We start from the raw sequence: 19,598 nt of genomic DNA on the forward strand, positions 1-19,598 counted from the left end.
GCTTGTTAGCTTGTTGAGAGGTATATGTATGATTGTTAATAGTTATTTCTATCTTGCACCATTTGCTTTGTTTTTCAAATGCTTCCAAGAGAAAAGGAGTATTTCTCCCTGAGCACCGGGATCGATTGGCCCTGGTGACAAAGGAATGCCGGACAACACTTCTGGTAAGCACCACATCTAAACACACTAAGTACAGAGAAAGCTTGTGAGTGGTGAGAGAATCTTGTACAAAAAAACCATCACCCACATTGCCTTGGACCTGATATATTATTTGGGTGGATGGAGACTCTGATAAACGAAACTCCACCATTAGCAGCTGCCAAGAAATAGGACATAAGGCAGTTTAATCTTCTTGCAGCTGAGGTGTGTTTGTATTGCAGGGGACGAGGCTGCCCCAGGGAGTTACAGCATTTATCTATCTCCCTCTTACCGTGTTAGTGAATTAGCTTCTCAGCCCCTCATCTCTGTTCAGAACAGAATCTTTTCTCCAGATGTTCATCATGAGACCACTCCATAGGTGTGAGTTTTCCAAGTCACAGGCAATGGCTGCCTGGGTGTTTGCTGACACTTGAGTAATTAGAAATGTTTTATTAGAAGTGGGGACATAGCCCCAGTGGGGCTGCTTTTGGCCATCCCAGACTTCAGTAAGACACTGGAAACATTGTTGCATTCTCTGGGTTGTCTTTAATCAGCTGCAGAGAAAATAATTATAGCTTGTAATTTATGCAAGGCATATGGGGACAATTTCAACTGACAGTGGAAAACTTATTAAAAATTTGGTATACAGCACATTTGTGGCAAAAATCCGTATGCGTGGCACCTACAGAATGCTGTGAAGATTTTAAGTCCCATTTTCAGCTGTTCCTATCCTAAACTTAGAACATGGCAAAATGAAAAGTCATAACATGGTCTCTTTTGCCTTTGTGGTGTGCAACAAACTTAACTCCGATGTTTAGGCATTGTCAGGGTATAGTGCCATATTGCTTATAAAAACGTTAAAGAATGAAAAGTTTTGAAATATGTAACTTGAAAAAGTAAAAAAAACCCACTTATTAATTTAATCAGCTAATTATATTAATTTTATTAAGTTTATCTATATTATATATCATAATACATATCATAAGATACAATATAATTATTTTAGCTCTTCTTAATACTAACATTTAATATCCTGATTTTTATTGGGTTAATATTACTTTAAATATTATAGCAATTTAAATATTAAATCTACTTTGAGGCAGCTTTTTATTTCTTGGTTTTAAAATGTGTCAGAAACAAAAATTAATCCAGGATTTGGTTTCCTTGGCTTCAAACAAATAGACAATAATGCTGACATACGCTGCCAAGGGAGCAGGGTGGGATAGTTGCAAGTTTTCAGACCTTGTACATGCTGAAGGGTTGCTGAAAGCTGGTATCAGAACAAGTGTCTATTTTTATTTTAGAGAGGAAATAAAAAAAAATTACTCCCCATTACACTTTGGCACTTTGCCTGTCTCAGCATTCACAGAGCAGCAGGCACCCTGCAGTCTTCCTGGAGCAGCAGCAGGGCTCTGAAGTGGGGGATGCTATCCTAAATGGAAAAGAGCAGCTGGGATTCTGCAGGGACCTTAAGTCTTGCTCCTTTCTCTCCTGGTTCCACTCAGAATGGGAGTTTTGTGTAAGAGAGAAAAAAAGTTTCAGGAGGTGCTGTTCAGATCTTCAAACTGCAAGCTATGAAGGCTGGGGTCTATGCTCTGTGCAGTGTGTTTTGTGTCACTTTTCTGTCCTTGCTTCCTTCCAGCATCACTTCTCTCATCTCTTTTTAAATTGTCATCTTACTGGAGTAGTCTTGTCTACCTTATGGTTACATGGTGCACCACTTAGTGCTGTTGGAGGACAAAACATAGGGATCATGTTGTAATATAGCATTCCTTATAATGGCATTTAACGTTCACAGAACCACAGAATCGTAGGAGTTGGAATGGACCTCTGAAGATCACCTAGTCCAACCCCCTGTTAAAGCAGGTTCCCGACAGTAGATTGCACAAGAAAGTGTCCAGGTGGGTTTTGAGTATCTTTGTAGAAGGAGACTCCACAATCTCTCTGGGCAGCCTGTTCCAGTGTGCTGTCACCCTCACAGTAAAGAAGCTTTTTCTCATGTGGAACTTCCTGTGTGCCTGTTGCTCCTCGGCCTGTCACTGAGCACCACCAAGAAGAGCCTGGCCCCATCCACTTGACATCTGCCCTCTAGATAATCTCTCTGTTATTGCAATGAAAGAATAGGTGTAAGTGTGCACGTTATAAATCCACTTACTTTTTACATAGGTCCAAAAGTAATGTCTTCTGTTTATTTCAATGAAAACTACAACAGATACAAAGAGCAAAATAACGGTACTTAATAGACCAAGTTCTCAGCTACAAAACACTGTTTTTCAACATACCACCATTAACTATGTATTTTCACCAGTGATGAACAGGAGCTTGCATACTATGCTAGTAAAACTCTGCATCAGCAGGTGTGACCCACTGTTTCACGGCTGCGATGATGGCATTGTTGCTAGGAAAATGTTGCCCACACAGTCTGTCTTTTATTGGCCCAAACAGATGGAAGTCAGAAGGCACAAATCCAGACTATATGACTACTACTGTGTGGTAAGACAGTCCAGCCAAGATTGGCAGTGTGCTCCATGGTCTTCACACTGGTATGGGGCCTGGAATTATAGGGTTTCAAGAGAAAGGTTGTTTTCTTCTCTGTCCTGACTCTGGAAGTTTAAGCCTTCAATTTAGTCAGGGTAACAATACAATGATCAGATTTGGTGGTTTGGGTTCAAGGAAATAATAGACTCACAGAATCACAGAGTGGCTTAGCTTGAAAGGGACCTAAAAATTATCTAGCTCCAACCTCCTGCCATGGAAAAGATTGCCAACAACTAGATCAGGTTACTGAGAGCCCCATCCGACTGGATCACCCCTTTCCTCTCTCAAAAGACAGTGCGCATCACTATACCCACTGAGGGCAGCATTTTGGACTTTTTACTTTTTCTTCATTGGGAAATTCACGTTGCCACTCCATGGACTATTTCTGAGAGCTCCAGCTCTCAGCGTGATACCAAATTCTATCACTGGTAACGATGCTATCCAGGGAACTGTCAGCTTCAGCTTTGTGTTGGTTCAATAAATCCTTGCAAACTTGCATACGATATTCTTTCTGTTCCCATGTGAGCATTCATGGGACTCACGTGGAGAAACATTGCAATACATAAATGTTGTCAACATCATTTCCAATGCATTGAAGTTGATATTCAGCTCTGAACACAGTTCCCTGGTTGAAATCTGATTCATGTGGATGGGCTGATCAAGGCACTCTTCATTTTGTGGTGACAGCTGTGCATGGCTGTCAGGAACATGGCTTGTCTTTCACGTTGCTGTTGTCTCTGCTAAAATGCACCACTTCCCACCTCGCTGTGCTCACATCCACTGCTTGATCTCTTTGGCAAATGTCAATGAATATTGGTGGGTCCAATTTTTTTCCAGATGGAGGAATTCAGTTATACACCTTTTCTTCATATGCACTTCCTTGTCAGAATCAATTTTCTCAGATTGTCTCTCTGCTGCCATCTGTATGGAATGAACTCAAGGTGCAAAATGTTTCAATTCTAGCTCTTACACAGATGAAAATACATCAACTGAAATTACTGGATGACTATACACTTACTTTTTAGAAGAAAGACAATGGCTTTCTTTTATTCATTGCATTTTCTCTCTTGTAACTTGCCTCAGCTGTCTAGTTACAAATGTTTTTTTTCCTCGGTGAGATAGACTCTCTTTCCTATGAAGTTTCCAGATAGGTCTTCTGACTTCTACAGGCAGAGAATGGTCAGAAATGGGCAGATAAACTCTTAATAGCTGTTATAGCTGTTGTTATTATTGTTGTTATTATTACTTCTGGGAAATCAGAACTTAGCACCAATTTTTTTTTTTTTATATATATATTTGTAGACTTTTTTTTTTTCTTTTTTTTTTTTCCTATGTGGAACCATGATTATTAGTGTGGACCATCGGCTCAATGAAGTCTTTTATGTAGTGAATTAGAAGATGCCAAAAATCAAGATTTCTCTTGTAAATGCCATCATGTCTTTACCCATCTAATAATACAATATTATTTCTAAGATAGCCAGTCTTTTCTATTACAATTGTGAAATTTCAAAAAGCTTCATGACCATTTTTCTCTTTGTGCTTAAATAATATCTTTGTAGATTCTCATTACTGTTTCTCCAGTATTGCTACTTGGTTCATTTGGTACCAGACTTGAGAAACAAAGACAGGAAAGTAGGGAGAGAAACCATTTTATTTGTCACAGTAGAAGAGTGGCAAAAACTAATGAAAAATAATCACTCCGAGTATTTGCTGACACCACAGTAAGGTAAAAAGGAGGTTTCACCTCCTTTTTCTCCTTACCATGGTGATGTGCCAAAAGCAGAAACTTCGAAGTGGAAAGTTGCATGTGTTGGCTGGTTTATAGCAGTAGGGGGCAACATTGGCCTTAGAAAGAGAATTTTCCTATTGCCAGTCATTCCAGCTAAATGACTCCCACATACCTGGTAAATAGGAGGCTCAGTAGTAAATTAGTAGAGAGGCGAAGAACTGCTGTTTCATAGACCTCCAGAGGAGGAGTGACTGTCATCAATTTACTTAGCAAAAAAATGGTTAAAATTGTTTGATTACCTGATGGTATATAATGAATCTTTGACCCCGATTTCAGTCCAGGGGAAGTTCTTATGTCCTATGCAAATATTATAGCTTTTATAAATTTCACAATCTTATTAGAAATGTGAAGTGTACTATGAAAATTTTTGAGCTTCACAGCAGCTACTAGGTCACGGTTTTTATGTAATATAATTTATAGTTTCCGTTTCAGTTTAAGATTCAGTGCAGTATAAAGCCTTGCACAGTTAGTGATTCCTGCTGAGAAACAAAAATGTTCTTTTTTCCTTTTTTAATTTTCACACTGTTATGCATGTGTATCAGACATTAGGAGCATCTCACTGTGACCTACCCAAATTGATAGACTAAAATATTTTTCCCCTTTCTTACTGATTCCTGAACAGATACAGAGCTAGACAAGTTAAAATGCATTATGTGTGTTGAATTAAGGATGCTATACTAAGAAGTGTACATCATTAAAACAAAGCCTGACCAGTGAAAAGAAATACTGCATCCAGGCCTGGGGCCCTCAGCACAAGAAGGATGTGGAGCTCTTGGAGGGAGTCCAGAGGAAGGCTACTAAGATGATCGGAGGGCTGGAGCACCTCTCCTATGAGGAAGGGTTGAGGGAACTGGGCTTGTTTAGCTTGGAGAAGAGAAGGCTCTGGTGAGACCTCATTGTGGCCTTCCAGTACTTGAAGGGAGCATATAAACTGCAGGGGGAATGGCTGTTTACGAGGATGGATAGTGATAGGACAAGGGGGAATGATCTTAAACTGAGACAGGGGAGGTTTATGTTAGATATTAGAAGGAAGTTTTTCGCCCAGAGGGTGGTGATGCACTGGAACAGGTTGCCCAAGGAGGCTGTGGATGTCCCATCCCTGGAGGCATTCAAGAGCAGGCTGGATGTGGCTCTGGGCAGCCTGGTCTGGTGATTGGTGACCCTGCACATAGCAGAGGGGTTGGAACTAGATGATCGTTGTGGTCCTTTTCCACTCAGGCCATTCTGTGATTCTATGATTCTATGAAATAGACTTTATGATCTAGTTACAATTGTTGAAAAGAAGCCATACGCTTTTACTTCAGTCTTGGGATTTTCGGTACTGACAATAATCTGTGTAAAATAATGTGTAAAACATTCACTGATGTGAAAATGATGGCTACTGTGAATGAGCAGTTAATGGAATTACTCAAATGTGTTATCCTCTACATGTAATTTGGAATGTTTATTCAATTATCTGATTCCTGGTTTAATTTGAGGTATTAGTTATACCTTTTGGAAACAAAGTGAGATGAATAGCCTCATGTTGTTGGGAATCAAATAAACCAAAATCAAATTATTTGTTCTTGTTGAATTAGTTCTGTTGATTTAGTTCCACTGATTTCAAATGTCTCATTTAGATTTGAAAACCTCTGTAGCCCCTCAACCAGGTTTACAGCTGTCTATTCTGTGCCAGTAACTCACACAGAGCAGGGGAAAGGAAGAGGAGGGAGAAGCAGCCTTCCTCCAGCACTTGGCAGTAGCCCAACACTGAAGCTGCTGCAAAACCATTCTCTTGGAAGAGTAGATAAAAAAAGTTGAGACAGTGCATGAGCATGAGCAAATAAAAGGTCCAAAGGGAAAAATTCCAGGAGAAATCCCAAGTGGTGTGGAGAGGGGAAAAGGCCATGACCACCTCACCTGTGGAGGAAAGGGAACAGAGAGTCAAGAGCAGAGGAAGGGAAGTGCAGAGGGATTGATCTTGAGAAGGAAGCGAGATAAAAGAAGGGAATGACTAGAATCACAGGAAATGGAAAGCGGAGCTTATTTGATTGATTTTTATTGTTAAGATGCAATGTTGACAGTGGGATCTGGATGTTCTTTCAATGTGGTATCCTGTTGAGATCCTCATGTGGTCTAATATTATGAGGGGAAGGAGTGAACCATCTGTGATTTTTGCCATTTACTATGAGCGGAAAACCTGAACATTTGCCTGGTGTGTTTCAAAGCTTCTGTTTTATGATATTACTATAAAAAGAACCTGGAATACACTAGGATGAACCACAAATCACTCTGAGGGATGGTGATCCCCTTCCCAAGAAAACCACAATGTCCTTTTGTTTCAGTCCTCGAGGTTGCAGCCTGCTCCTTTCCCTCAAGTGGAAAGGGCACAGCTCTGGCAGTTCATAGGGGGCGATTCCTGTGGTGCCCCATGGCCCTAAACACAGCTGCGTGCTGCTCCAGGAGCTGCTGTACTGCATGATGCATTACAGCCCAGCTTTGGACAACTTTTTGTGACCATGGCTCTTTTCATGACATCGGATGTTAACTATGTCAACTGGCCAAATTTATGTTTGCGTAACTCTGCCTTCTGAAGAACACACTGCAGATATTTAGAGTTGGAAAATATTTTTCTGTTTTATTTCATGGTGGTTGCTTAAACAGCCTTTGCAAGTGATTATAAAAACTCTGTTCTAGCTCAGTTCTATTCCACTAATGTGTAAGTGTGCAGTCTCAGATCTCCTTTATACTATTATCAAAATGCTTTAGTTCTAGTTTTTCTTATGTTCCCAAATAACCCCTTACAGGTCATGTGGAATCGGTCAAAATAAAAAGTAGAAAGTGTAATTAACATTAAAAAGACACTCATATATATATGTGTATATATATATATACACATTTATTTATATAAATATATGATGTTCAGAAAAAAATCAGAACACATTGTAATACAGCACTGAAGGGAATCCACTGGAAATTTTGCTTGAGGAGAGTCTTCAGGGCTTGACTTCTTTTTCTTACTCATAAGAGCATTTTCAAGATGCCTTGCACTTTTCATACAAAAATTCTGTCTCTGTCACTTGGATCTAAATTAATTTTACTTCAACGTAACCGCTGTTATGTCTCAGGACATGCCTGAAATAAGTTATAGTAGTTTCTGGAAACAAAATACCACCTACGCCATAAGCCTCTTAGGGTTTCCTAGTTCTAAAACAATTTGCAGATTATGTCCACATGTTCGCTGAATGCAGATAACGTTTAGAAAAGGTTAAGTCTGCAGCACCTTTTGATAGCATATTTACAGCTGAGGACAATGCTTAAAAAACTCGTTTGCAGTCTACCTATGCTGCTCATCTGCTGGGGCATCTCTTAGAGAGCCAACTAGTTCACTTAGGGGCAAAGCCTTCAGCACATCTGTACTTCTCCTAGGCTGGATTGCTCACAGTGTGGCTTTGTGGTGACGTCTAACAGCGCTACACGCCTGCTGTCACTACAGCTTCAGGAAGGGAAAACAGGCACCCCAAAGGCAGATTGAAACAAGCAAATAGAACTTGGGAAACCTACATTTTGGGTCCCTTCCAGCAGCTACTGCTGCAAGTACAGAAGTACAGTGGAGGTGAAGGCTGGGAAGTTAAACTGCACAAGAAACAGGATTTTTGCCCGCACTGAAGATTTTTCTCACTGCACTATATAAACCTCTTGGGAAGTAGTGCATTTAATCTCATTTTCTATTTCAGTTGTCGTTCTCTTAAACCTTAAAAAAAAAAAAAAGTACAGTACTTGCTTTTAGATGCAGCGGTGGTTTGACTTTCAAATAAACAAGCAATGACTGTGAGCTCACAAGACATTGTCTATTTGAGCTTTTTGCGTCTTAAAGCTTCTGGGAATTTAGTCACAGTTGTTTTTGTAATCTTCCCAAAAATATGACTAGACCACTTCCTCAGTGCCTTAAACTTGAACTTTTAGAAGCTGGGTGAGCTTCAGAAAGTCTAATAAAATTCTCTTTATGTTGCCATCTAAAAATGTAATTTTAGCCATTGTGTGACCTACACCTGCACATATCTGTTAATGAACTCCTGAACTACTCATTGGCAGCGTATGTGCTCTCTTCTGAAAGGACTGGCTTCCTCAACTGAAAGCAATTAGTGAAGTAGTAAAGATGGAATTTTACTTAAAAAAAAAAAACATTATTTTTTTTTAAAACACATGTAGGACAAAATTGCATTGTGCTTAATAGAGAATGAAAGGAAGAAAGATAGTAAGGAAGAGGCTTAAGAAATGAGTTTAAGTGTGAAGTTTATATAACTGGCACGATTTTTCAGAAACACAAAATGGTAGTAAAAATGTATTATAAATTTAGGGCATTAAATTGCATACTTAAATACAAGAATTGCTGGAAAGATCTCAAATAGATCTTTAGGTCTCTTATGCCTATGTGTCAGTGAGTGCTCTTCTGTTATGTGCCAGTGGCCAGACAGCAGCTGATGCTCAGCACACAGGCTCCTTGCACAGCAGTGCACCGAACAAGTTGTGAAACTCTTGGTAGCTGTCATGCTGTGGCAGAAGGATTATGGATAGAGTAATAGGTGCTGTAATAGGGAGAAAGGTACATTAGCAGCTGTCAGAGGTGACATGTTTGACTGGTGAATGTGTTTACGACAGAGTTAGCTGTAGGCAGAAGTTGGGCAGGAGTTTTTTGGAGGTTGGTGGATGCCAGGGACGTATAGCTGCTGGTTGCAACTTCACTCCTAGATAACTTGTGCTGAGGAACTTGTCTTCAAAATCTCGTAAGCCTTCTTACTCAGTAACTTTACCCACATAACAAAGAATGACATGGTTAGTTTTTTTTGTGAAAAACAGAAGCCCTTCCTCTGTGGAACTTCAGGAGACCTTATCTTTTTTTTTTTCCTCTCTGCATAACAGCATGCTAGACTCAGGAGGAGGTGAATTATCACCGAAGGCTTCCCCTGTCTTTCCCAATGTGTTGAAAACAAGTTTTACCAAGCAAGATTTTGTGGGTAGCAATATCACAACTGTGGGTTAAAAAGTTAAGCAATGAACTTCATATTATTTCTTTCAAGCTTATTGTAAATGCATAGCACAGGTGGTCTGCAGATGTGTAGTAAATCTGATGCTCGTGACATGCTAGACTAAGAGTTCATGCTCAGGCAACATAAGCACAGTGTGTACAGAGCTTGCACTTAGGCTGTAACTCTAATGTCTCCCAAATGAATTGAATTTACCAAATCTGTGTAATATAGCCCAAACATACCAGTATGGTAACTGGTAGGAATTGCTGCGTTTATTCGTTGATCCAATTAGGTAGTGACATGTAAGGAAGTCCTTAATAAATGCAGAAAACATTAAGAACCTCCTAGATAAAATTTAAAAGGGTTAATACAAGAAAATAATCTAAGAACCCATAGAGACTACACTGCGAATTATCACGAATCTTTCAGTACCTTTCTATGGCACGCTCAAAATATTTTGCAATTAGCAAAACCAAAGACATCATGCACCAAGTAAAAATAGACCACCACAGTTATTTGGGAATAAGGAAACAAAAAGAACATGAAGTTCCTAGTCATGTCACATGTTGCACTTCTGGAACGAGCTCTGGTATCATTGTCACAAGTCATTGACAGGTTCAGTTAGAAAATGATTGGAACAGTTATTTATGCGTGTATATACACTAATGAATATGTAAAAGAACCTCAGAAATTCTAATATGAAGCAGGAGGAGAGGATATACAGATTTTTTTTTTTTTTTTTTTTTTTTTCTGATGGATTTGTATTTCCAGTCTTCCCTTTTTGGGAGCTCTGAATCTTTGCAAAGCCATCACTGTTCACATTTCTTTTCTCAGCTGCAGCTCTCTTGTAATAAGCTATGAGCTAACCCACAATTTGGAACATACCAAAGTAATCCTGTTGTTTACCAACAAGGTATACTGTTGTGTGCTGACAGCCTTTCATGCAGATACTCAAAAGGGTGTCTTGTGGACGATTTTGAACTTGAGCCACACTTTCTTTATTCTAACTGATATGTCACATGTAAAATGTATAGATATGTCATGATTGCATTTTTATTGAAGTAGTACCAAGGGTCATTGATCAGATCAAAGCTCTCTAGTGTAGTACAGAGATAAAACAGTGTTAGTTAGTTCCCTTAAAATAATGCACTAGAATAATCAGAAGTTGTTCCCAAGGGAGCATGATAACCCTTATCAAATTGACTCAGTAGGCTCTTGAAGGAAACATGCACATGTCTTTTCAAGCAGTTCTCCTGTGTGAATGTCTCCTCCTCCCTCTGTACCTGGGTGGCACAGTGTTATGTAATACTGCATTGAAATAGTTTGAAAAGCATCATGGTCACTGGTCCTCTTTCCAGACTTTGAGGTTACTATCCCTAAATCCATTGCTGCCACCAGTGAAGTCGGACTTGGCAATGCTGCAGTTTGCTGTGCCAACTGAAATTCGTCAGTATGATACAAAGAAATGACAAACTGGCTCAGTGAACTCGAGTGCTCTGTCTGCATGTCAAAAGCCAATATCCACTAGACACAAAACTATTAAGTTGGTTAGGAAATATTGTCAAACTAAATAGTTTCTGGGTTTGCTTTAACCCTGATTGCTTTAACACTGCCTGTGGAATCTTTTGCAGTCTACTGAGGTTGTCTCAAACTAGTCGAAGAGGAAGTTTTAACCACATTGCTTTAATTTCTTTTACTTTGGCTTTTTTAGGCTAACATTTGCAAATGTGCTTTTGGAATCTTCACACATACACTTGGGAGATCACGTTTCCTAGGAAAATCTTTAGGGTCAAATGAATTTTCCATATGGGGATTCTATCCCCTAGACCCATCCCAAGAAATGAGAACTGTCAAGCTAAAGAGGCAATGTACATTTAAAATAGTATTTTTCTCATCTAATTAGTGAACAAGTACTACTTCCCAACAATGCTTTGCATGTCAAACATATTACACTGTGTTTATTCTGAATGCTGTGAAATTAGATCATTTGAGCAGTTTCTTGCATGAACAAGTTTGGCTTCCATTTTACTTCGAGTTAGTGATAAAGCTTGCTATAAAAGTTGTGATATAGTCTGAGCTCTAGTAACAAAGACAGTATGTCTGGATATGCAGCAAAAAATACCTTTTTCTTAGATTTGTACAAACCAGCACAGTTGTTATTTGTTCACATTTCTCTTTTACATCCCAACAAAGAAGTGTTGCATGTTTTTTTGGAGTTCAATATTATCTTAATGGGTAAAATGACAATCATATGTGCTCTTTTTCCAGCAGGAAAAGCAGAGACACTGATAAAGAGGGAAATAGAGTCTGTATGTACAAGGAAGAACTTTTGACCTGTAAAGATTAGCTCTGTTCAGCTTTCCTGGGTTTTGGTGTGATATCCTAAGAATGGTGAGACAGACATACAGATAGAAAGACTGACAGTCTTCTGATTTCAGTCCTTAGATTCTTGCAAGGCTGACCTATGCATTTGTAAAATGTACCCATCACAACATCTGATCTACTTGCCGAGACTCTTTGCACACAAGAGAGGCATAATATGTTTGAGGGGGCAATCCTCTCATACCAGTGCTTGAACTGATCAGATAAATCTTGTTCTAGAATTGTCTATTGCTCTCAACTAGACAAGTAGCTGAGAATAAAAGTTTTTACTACAGATGACTAAAGTTAGATAGTGTGAATCTCGTCCTAGAAATTGTAATAGGATTGTAGAAACCCATACTAACACTCATCTTTCCCAGTAAGCATGTTAACAACTAGCAGGACAGGGACTGAAAACCTGTAATTTAGACATAATTTTTGTGTTGAATATAACAATTATTTTTTTCCCTACTTGTCCTCAATTCTCCCAATTAAAAATTGTTTTGATGGCAAGGGCTCATTATTCTTTTTTTAAGTATTTTTATGGACAGTTTATTATCTACAATTCCCTTGGACAAAATTGCTCTTTAACATAGTGTCTTCTCTCCTCTTGTATTAAGCATCCTCCCTCCAACTCATGTTTTGGAGTGTACTGTATCTCTCTTGGCCTTTTCTTTTTCTACTCTAAGCATGCTAGGCTCTTAGTTGTTCTGGTGTACTGCAACTCCTAATTTCCCTAATGAGCTTTTTTGAATTGGAACAGCTATCCTAAGACTGGAAACTGAATAGATTACATGCATCTTCCTTTATTGTATTGTTTCCAGGCAATGAAATCTTATTTCACAATATAAATATTTTTCATTAGTCACTGAATTTTGTTGGATTTCTCCAACTCTGTTTATCAACACCGTATCTGTTTTTCTATTATTTTCCAGTCTTTCTCTGCTTGCACTGGATCTTATCTTTCTCATGAGTGAATTTAACTAGCTCTTTTATATTTTTGAGCCAGAATGATTGCTGCAAATATTAACTAAACAGCTCCAGAATGCCATTTATAGTTTCCTCCTGCTATAATATTTTTGCTGTAAGTACAGCTCACTGCAGCTTTTTTCCCCCTAATTAGTTGCAAAGGTATCCCGAGTCCTGTTAACTCTTACCTTTTCTACTGTTCGCAAACTGCTCACCAACTTTTCTCTTCCTTATTGAGCGCAGTTTTACAGTTATATTTCACTCTATTTTCCTTTTTTTCCAGATTTGTATTATTTTTCTCTTCTGCATTCATACTATGTCTCACTAGCAGGCCTGCAGCTAACCAATACCATCTTTGGTTTTTTTTTCAGTAGAAGCTGTACATTTACTTGAATATTTTAATTTATTTTTAATACCTTCACAATTCTCAGGACTATGATAGGTTGCAGTCATTATCCTAAGTCTAGTGACTGGAAAAAATGGAAAATTGAGGAAAAGAAGAAAAAGATTGCTTGTGAAGCTGCTTTTTGCAAAGGGTCCCATTTATTGCATGAAATGAAACTCTTTCATTAGTGTGTGGTTTTATACCAATTGCTATTTTTTTAGTGTGAGACAAGTTAATACCACAAATGTATGTGAATGTATGGAAGGATTGATAATAAAAAGGGTATGATTGTTTGAATGTACTGTGTAGTTTAAAACTGCTCTTCATCCATCACAGAGGATGTGCCATTATCTAAAATGTAAAAATTTCCATTTTACTACTGGTGAAAGCACCTAGTGTGGTATAAAGTGGTGTGATACAGTTGAATGCAGCTTTAAAACATGGTGTCATATTTACGAACAAGCCAAATTATTCCCCACAGAATTTTAGAGCATTAAAATTATATTTATACAGTATAAAAATGTGTATCACTGCAGTCTGGCTTTTGCTTCAAGTTCTCAAAAATGAAATTGCATCAAATGTCGGAAAGAGCTAAACTTCTTTCTTTTCCCCTTCAGTCACTTTCTCCAATGAGTTGGAAGAGTCCCCTGTAACTGGATTCTTTTGGCTTCTATTACTACTGAACTAAAGCCAGATCTATGAATTAATTCAGTTTCTACCTCTTTTAAAAAAGATGAAATCCTGATGAAAGTCCCTTAGCATAGAATTATTGCATAAATAACAGATTTAGAAGCAATATAAATACAATGATTTGGATGATTACCTCTCCTCTTGGTCAAGTAAAATAAAATGTTTAGAAGTGAATCTGCCTTTTGCAATGCTCTTCATTGAAACCACAATTAATAGCCAGTAACACTCGGAAAGACAACACAGTTGGATAAAAATCATAGCAATAAAATATAAAAGCTATATGAACACGTTTATCCCTATCAGCTAGAACCACTTAAAAAAAGGCAAAAAGTAATGATGACTGAACTAATTATTAGCATGTTCATCTTTAATGACCCTAACCTGCTCAGTAAGAGCATTCATGAAAATCACATGCATACATAAAATAGAAAGGAGAAAACAATTTGAACTGGAATAAAATTTCAAGTTGTTCTTAAAGCCATTTGGGAGATGTGTTAAACCAAAGGCTATGGGGTATGTAGCTCCTCCATTAAACAATGTGAAAACAAGTTCATTGTATAACTTGACTTACCACTTAGAATGTAACAGACTTGTTGTGACATGAATGTTGGAGCTGAGCTGCTGTGATGAATTTTAGTTAACGTTATTTTTGTTACTGTTATTAAATACTAAATAGTGGATTGTTATTTGAATAGTCAATTCACTGTTAGTGATTTCAAAAGTAATAAATGTGCTTTTTAGAAAGGACACTTGGCTGCAAGCTACAACTGGGAGTCATTTGGAAGCCCAGTAACCATAACTACAAGAGCTTAATTTAAAATTTTCAGTAAGTATGTACATGATAAAATATAGAACTCTTTTTAAAATATAATCAAGCAATATGTTAAATAAATTATGTTATGGTGTTAAAATAGTTAGCTGCAGGGTACAGCCTAATTAGATTGATAAAAGTATCACTTTCAAAATCTTCCTGCATGGGAACAGTGTAAAAAGGAGGTTGATAGTACTATAAATTTCTGTCTAGGCCAATAAAAACAGTGTGCATGGCTCAAAATGGAAGGGTAAATCTACCAACAGTCTTTGGTCTAGTAACAGGTGCTTCAGTATCACAGTCCTAAAATACTAGGCAAGGAAGATGTTTTAGATCTACCTACTGAGGATCTCCTTTTCCATGTGTGTTTTCATCTGCTAACTTGGATATAGTGTCCCTAGCCAGAAGACAGCCTTTGTGTCTACTGAGACAGGACAAGAAGTTGATGTCTTAGCCCTCTCCTCAATAATTCTCTTCTCTTTGTTTCAATTGCTTTGCTCAAGATAAACTGGGAGTTTCAGAGGGTAGGCTGCCAGTATTGCCTTTGGGATATTGCTTCACACCTTTGAACAGCTTCTTGTCCAAAGCAGCTTTCCTCCATCCTGGTTTCTATTTATTCTTATTTGCACTTTAGAGAATAAATTATTCTCCTCATAGTCAATCATTCTTTTTTTCTTTCATGTTAGTAATTTACACTTAGATAATCTACGTACATGTTTTTTCTTATCATTTTTAAATTATACTAAACAAACTTTTCTACTTTATTTTGTTTTCCTATGCTAGTTAAACAATACTATCCTGCCTTCGCCTTATTTTTTTTTCTCCCTAATTACCTCAAATTCTGTGATGTTTTTCTAAAAAGCAGCCATTTAAGTCTGAAAATTATTTACCAGAATCAGAAAGAGAGCAGGAGAAGGACAATGAGTAAATGTATAGATATCAAGAAATGTCTATACAGAGAAGTCTGAAATGATTTTCTATTATCCTGTTTCTTTACATGTCTAATTTACTACTGTGCTGATTTCTCTAGGTTTGCTTTGTAGATTTTTGTACTTCTCTTTCTTACATTGAATACCTTCCTTTCAGGTGAGATTATTTTTCCCCAACAATGCTACAAACCTGCTTTCAGGCTAAAATCTTCTTATTCTATCCGTAGCCCTGCACAATGTATATACACACCACATTTTGTACTTTATGAAAGACCAGAAAACTCTCAATGGTAACTACTTGAAACACACACAAGAAAAAAGACTCGTGGTTCTGTTTGAAATGAGGCAAAGATTATCGCGATCTCAAGCAGAAACAGTCTCCAGCCAGAGGGTCACCAAATTGAAAGCCTGGTTACCAGCCAACTTATATACAAAGGAGTGTTTCATAAGACACAAGGAGCACAAACAGCTTCTAGTAGGAAATCAAATAGGAAATTTAAGGCGTTTTTCCATTGATTTGAACTTGAACAGGATTTAGCCCTCAAATTATTGTGCCTCATTTCAGGTCCTTCCTTTGCAGTTTGCTCTTTTGTGAGTTGGGAAATACTTAAATGGGACCTTGAAGGTTCATATGGTCTTTCCCTCATTGGCCTCTTATACTGTTCTAGATGAAATTACTTATGTTTTGCACAGAAACGGCAGTTTTTCTTCACTCTTTAAAACAGGGGAACATTTCACAAAGTAGCTGATCCATACAGGACAAAAATATATTTTCTTTGTAATGTCATTTTAAGTTTGACTTATCCCTGCAGCAGTGAGGGAGTTCATTTTACATACATATTGGCTTTGAGAAACTATGTAATTTGGATCCTATTCATTCTGAATATATATTTTAACTGATTGTAGAGCTTTGGGTTTGGGATTTAGAGTGAACTGAGCCTCAATTGGATGATATAACTTTAATAAAGGGAAATACAGCCAAACTATATGAGAGCATCATTAGCACATCCATTATATTCCTGAGACTTGAAAAAGAAAACCCCGGAGACTTCACAAGTTAGGAACGTAGCTAACTTGCTTAAAAGCTCCTTGCTTGTATAACTGTGCTTGTTTAACCACAGTGCTGAGACCTGGGCTGTATGAAAACAGAACTTTTTATCCTTGCAAGTCTAAAAATAACAGTAAGTATGAGTGAAAAGTTTGCTTTGTTTAAATCTTCTCTTTCTTTAGTCATTGATAAACCTGGGTAATTCCCGTTCTCCCCTCAACCAGGCTTTGTGCAATTAAAACAGTTATTATCTCCTCAGCTGGTGAGATTTACATGGAGTTTTACATGGGTGTGTTTTACGGCAGGAAGCTCAATTTCACCTCCAAAATTTCTAAATGCTAGAAATAATTGGCTTAAAGCTAACTTAGGGGTCCGAGTCCTATTATCCAAGCACTATCCAGGTGCTACATGAGAGATAAGTAAAACAAATGATAATGGCTAAGAATGTTTGTTTTGCTATTAATAACAAGTGAGAATAAACAAAAAATAAAAAGAGTGTGAGCAGTAATTAATGGCTACATCATTATTATATGTAAATATATATACTTTTTTTTTCCTGCCACTCTGTGGAGATCTTGCAGCAGAAATCATACACAGAACAAGTCCAGACACTGTGAAGTTAAATAAATTAGAAATATTTTTCCAAATATCAGCACTAGATCATCCTAGTTCTGCATAACTTAGGACATAGATTTTAGGGCTACAAGAACACAGAATAAGAGAACTTTATTTTATGGAGATAACCAAAACAGTTTATTGAAGGCTGAAAGCAAAATACTTCAAAAATCTGAAATCACACGTTGTTATTAAAAGCTGTTTAAGGAACAACTTTTCAATAGGGAATTTATTAAATATGAGGAATGCTAGACTGAAATTTAATTTTACTGTTCTTCATGTTATCTTAAAATATGTAGTCTAAGCAAGCATTCAACACAAAACAAATAAATATTCCATTAAAAAGGCTTAAATACCCCCACAACTAATAATTTCATTTATTAAAAGTTGTCTCCATTTAACAGTGCTTTTAAGAACCTGAGGGGCAGAAGATGTCTGTGTCTTGATGCCATCTTGTAACTTTGCATATCTCTTGCATTGTTGCTGTTTTCTACGTTTAGAAGCAAAATAGACAGATTGAGCTAAATACTGAGAGCACAGGGGAGGCAACAGCGTCAGGGATGAACAAGAGTTCAGAGAAAGGCACACGTTTTTTTTTCCAATAGTGAATCCAGGAAGATTACAATACAAGATGATCTCAGTTTTCATTGATTCAGTGTTGATAGATAGCGTTACTATTATAAATATGTCATCTGCCGAATATGAGTCTGTAACTCGTGATGAAGAGAGTCTGCTTAGGGAACAGGTTTTCAGCTGCCTAGGGGTCTAGAAGCTTGAGTGGGTTACTCTCTGAACCTGAGTTGGCAATACTGTACTTTTTTAAAAACAGCAAAACTATGACACAAACAGAAGCCTTGTAAAATAAATGCGTAAAATAATCTTGCTTTGCTCTGTGCTCTAGTACAAAATAAGTTTTGGCTATTGCAACTAAGAATAGGTATGTCCTTGCTGGAAAGAGGAAACCAATAACAGAGATAAAGATTCTTTGAACAGTCTTAAATCCAAGAGGAAAGATTAATGGCTCTGGGTGTGTACACTCTAGAAAAGACTATTATGAGATGTAATAAAAGTCTCCCAGTGCATAAAAAGTGTCTGCAAAGTGGCAAAAGATGTATTGTTTTTATGTCTCTGTGGACAACAAATAATGTTTTTAGATTGCTTCAAGGGGAATCTGAAGTAGTACAGCTTTTTTTTTTTTTTCTTGGACATTTGTGTTGGAATAAATTTCAGTGGCTGCATGGTCTGACCTTGGACAGAGCAGGTAACTGTATAATACCTAATGATTACTTTCAAGCTGAATTTTGTTTGATTATTTTATTAACATCAGTATGCTTTTGTAAAGCAAATTTTTATACAGAACTTCAGGTATCCTTTATTCAGATTATTTTTTTAATATCTTTTAAGTTCCATCATAAATTGGCTTACAGATGAGTCCAGACATTCTTCTTTTCTTAGTTAGAGGTTTTGGTCTCAGAATGATTCTTTAAAAATCTTCAACTTGAACAGCTATAAAATAAATTGTTGCCTCATCTTTCTTGCCGTCATTCTCAATTTCTACCTAGAAGATGTGCTGTGAGTTAAACATTCATGGATAAGTAGTTCCTCCAATAACTTTTAGTTTTATTTAAATACTCTTATAGTGCTAAATTATTAAAATTATTATGTATTAACTTCATACAGCCCTGCATTTCAATATATCAAAATCTTGAAGCAGACTTCAGCCATTTTGATAATTTGTAGCATGAAATTTCCTAAGAAATATTCAGTAGTAAGCCAATGTGCTTGCTAGTGAGGATGTTCCTTAGATCTTAGAAAATCAAAGACCTTGGAGAGTTTATAAAGGTGATAATTCATAAAAAGGATGGCTTGAAAATAAATTATGGAGGTATAAAATGAAACATTTTTCCTTGAAAAGGTAAGTAATAGAGATCCCTGCTACAAATTGGAAGATGTCTAGAAGATTACTCAATATTAACACCACAATTTTAGATGATATAGTCTAGTTAACAGACCAAATATTTGCATTATTTTGTATAAATTGATATTAAAAAAATGTAATACATCTTACATGTTTTTCTTCTGAAAAAAAAAAATTGTTTCATGGAAATTTAAGCATCTTTCCTTTTTGGCGTCATGATTCATTGCTTTTTTGCTTCTTTTAACTGAATGAATTTGTTCACATAGATTCATCACAGGTAGCTTATCCCTTACTACTCATTTAGTAGTTTAATAAGCTGCAACCACAGAGTTCTTTATGAGGCAAGAAACACAGTAACCAGTGTTTTACATAGAGCTGTATACCTTGTTCAAAGGAGT

The 19,598-nt window shown here is 37.1% G+C and overlaps 1 protein-coding gene across 2 annotated transcripts in view; it reads left to right on the top strand.

Moving 5' to 3' along the window:
- Positions 1–19,598, top strand: part of LOC146544682 (uncharacterized) — a 67,361-nt gene that overhangs the window by 9,976 nt on the left and 37,787 nt on the right. The window contains exons 4-5 of one of the 2 annotated variants that reach the window (XM_085220759.1): positions 90–164; positions 1,937–2,039. In XM_085220759.1, the coding sequence (XP_085076885.1) occupies positions 90–164; positions 1,937–1,972 (111 nt within the window). In that variant the 3' untranslated portion in view covers positions 1,973–2,039. Of the gene's footprint in view, positions 1–89; positions 165–1,936; positions 2,040–19,598 lie in introns of those variants that run through there. The other variant, XM_085220758.1, reaches the window with a different exon arrangement.

Source organism: Meleagris gallopavo, chromosome 3 (genome assembly GCF_905368555.1).
Source record: "Meleagris gallopavo chromosome 3, MGAL_WU_HG_1.1, whole genome shotgun sequence".
NCBI lineage: Eukaryota > Metazoa > Chordata > Aves > Galliformes > Phasianidae > Meleagris > Meleagris gallopavo.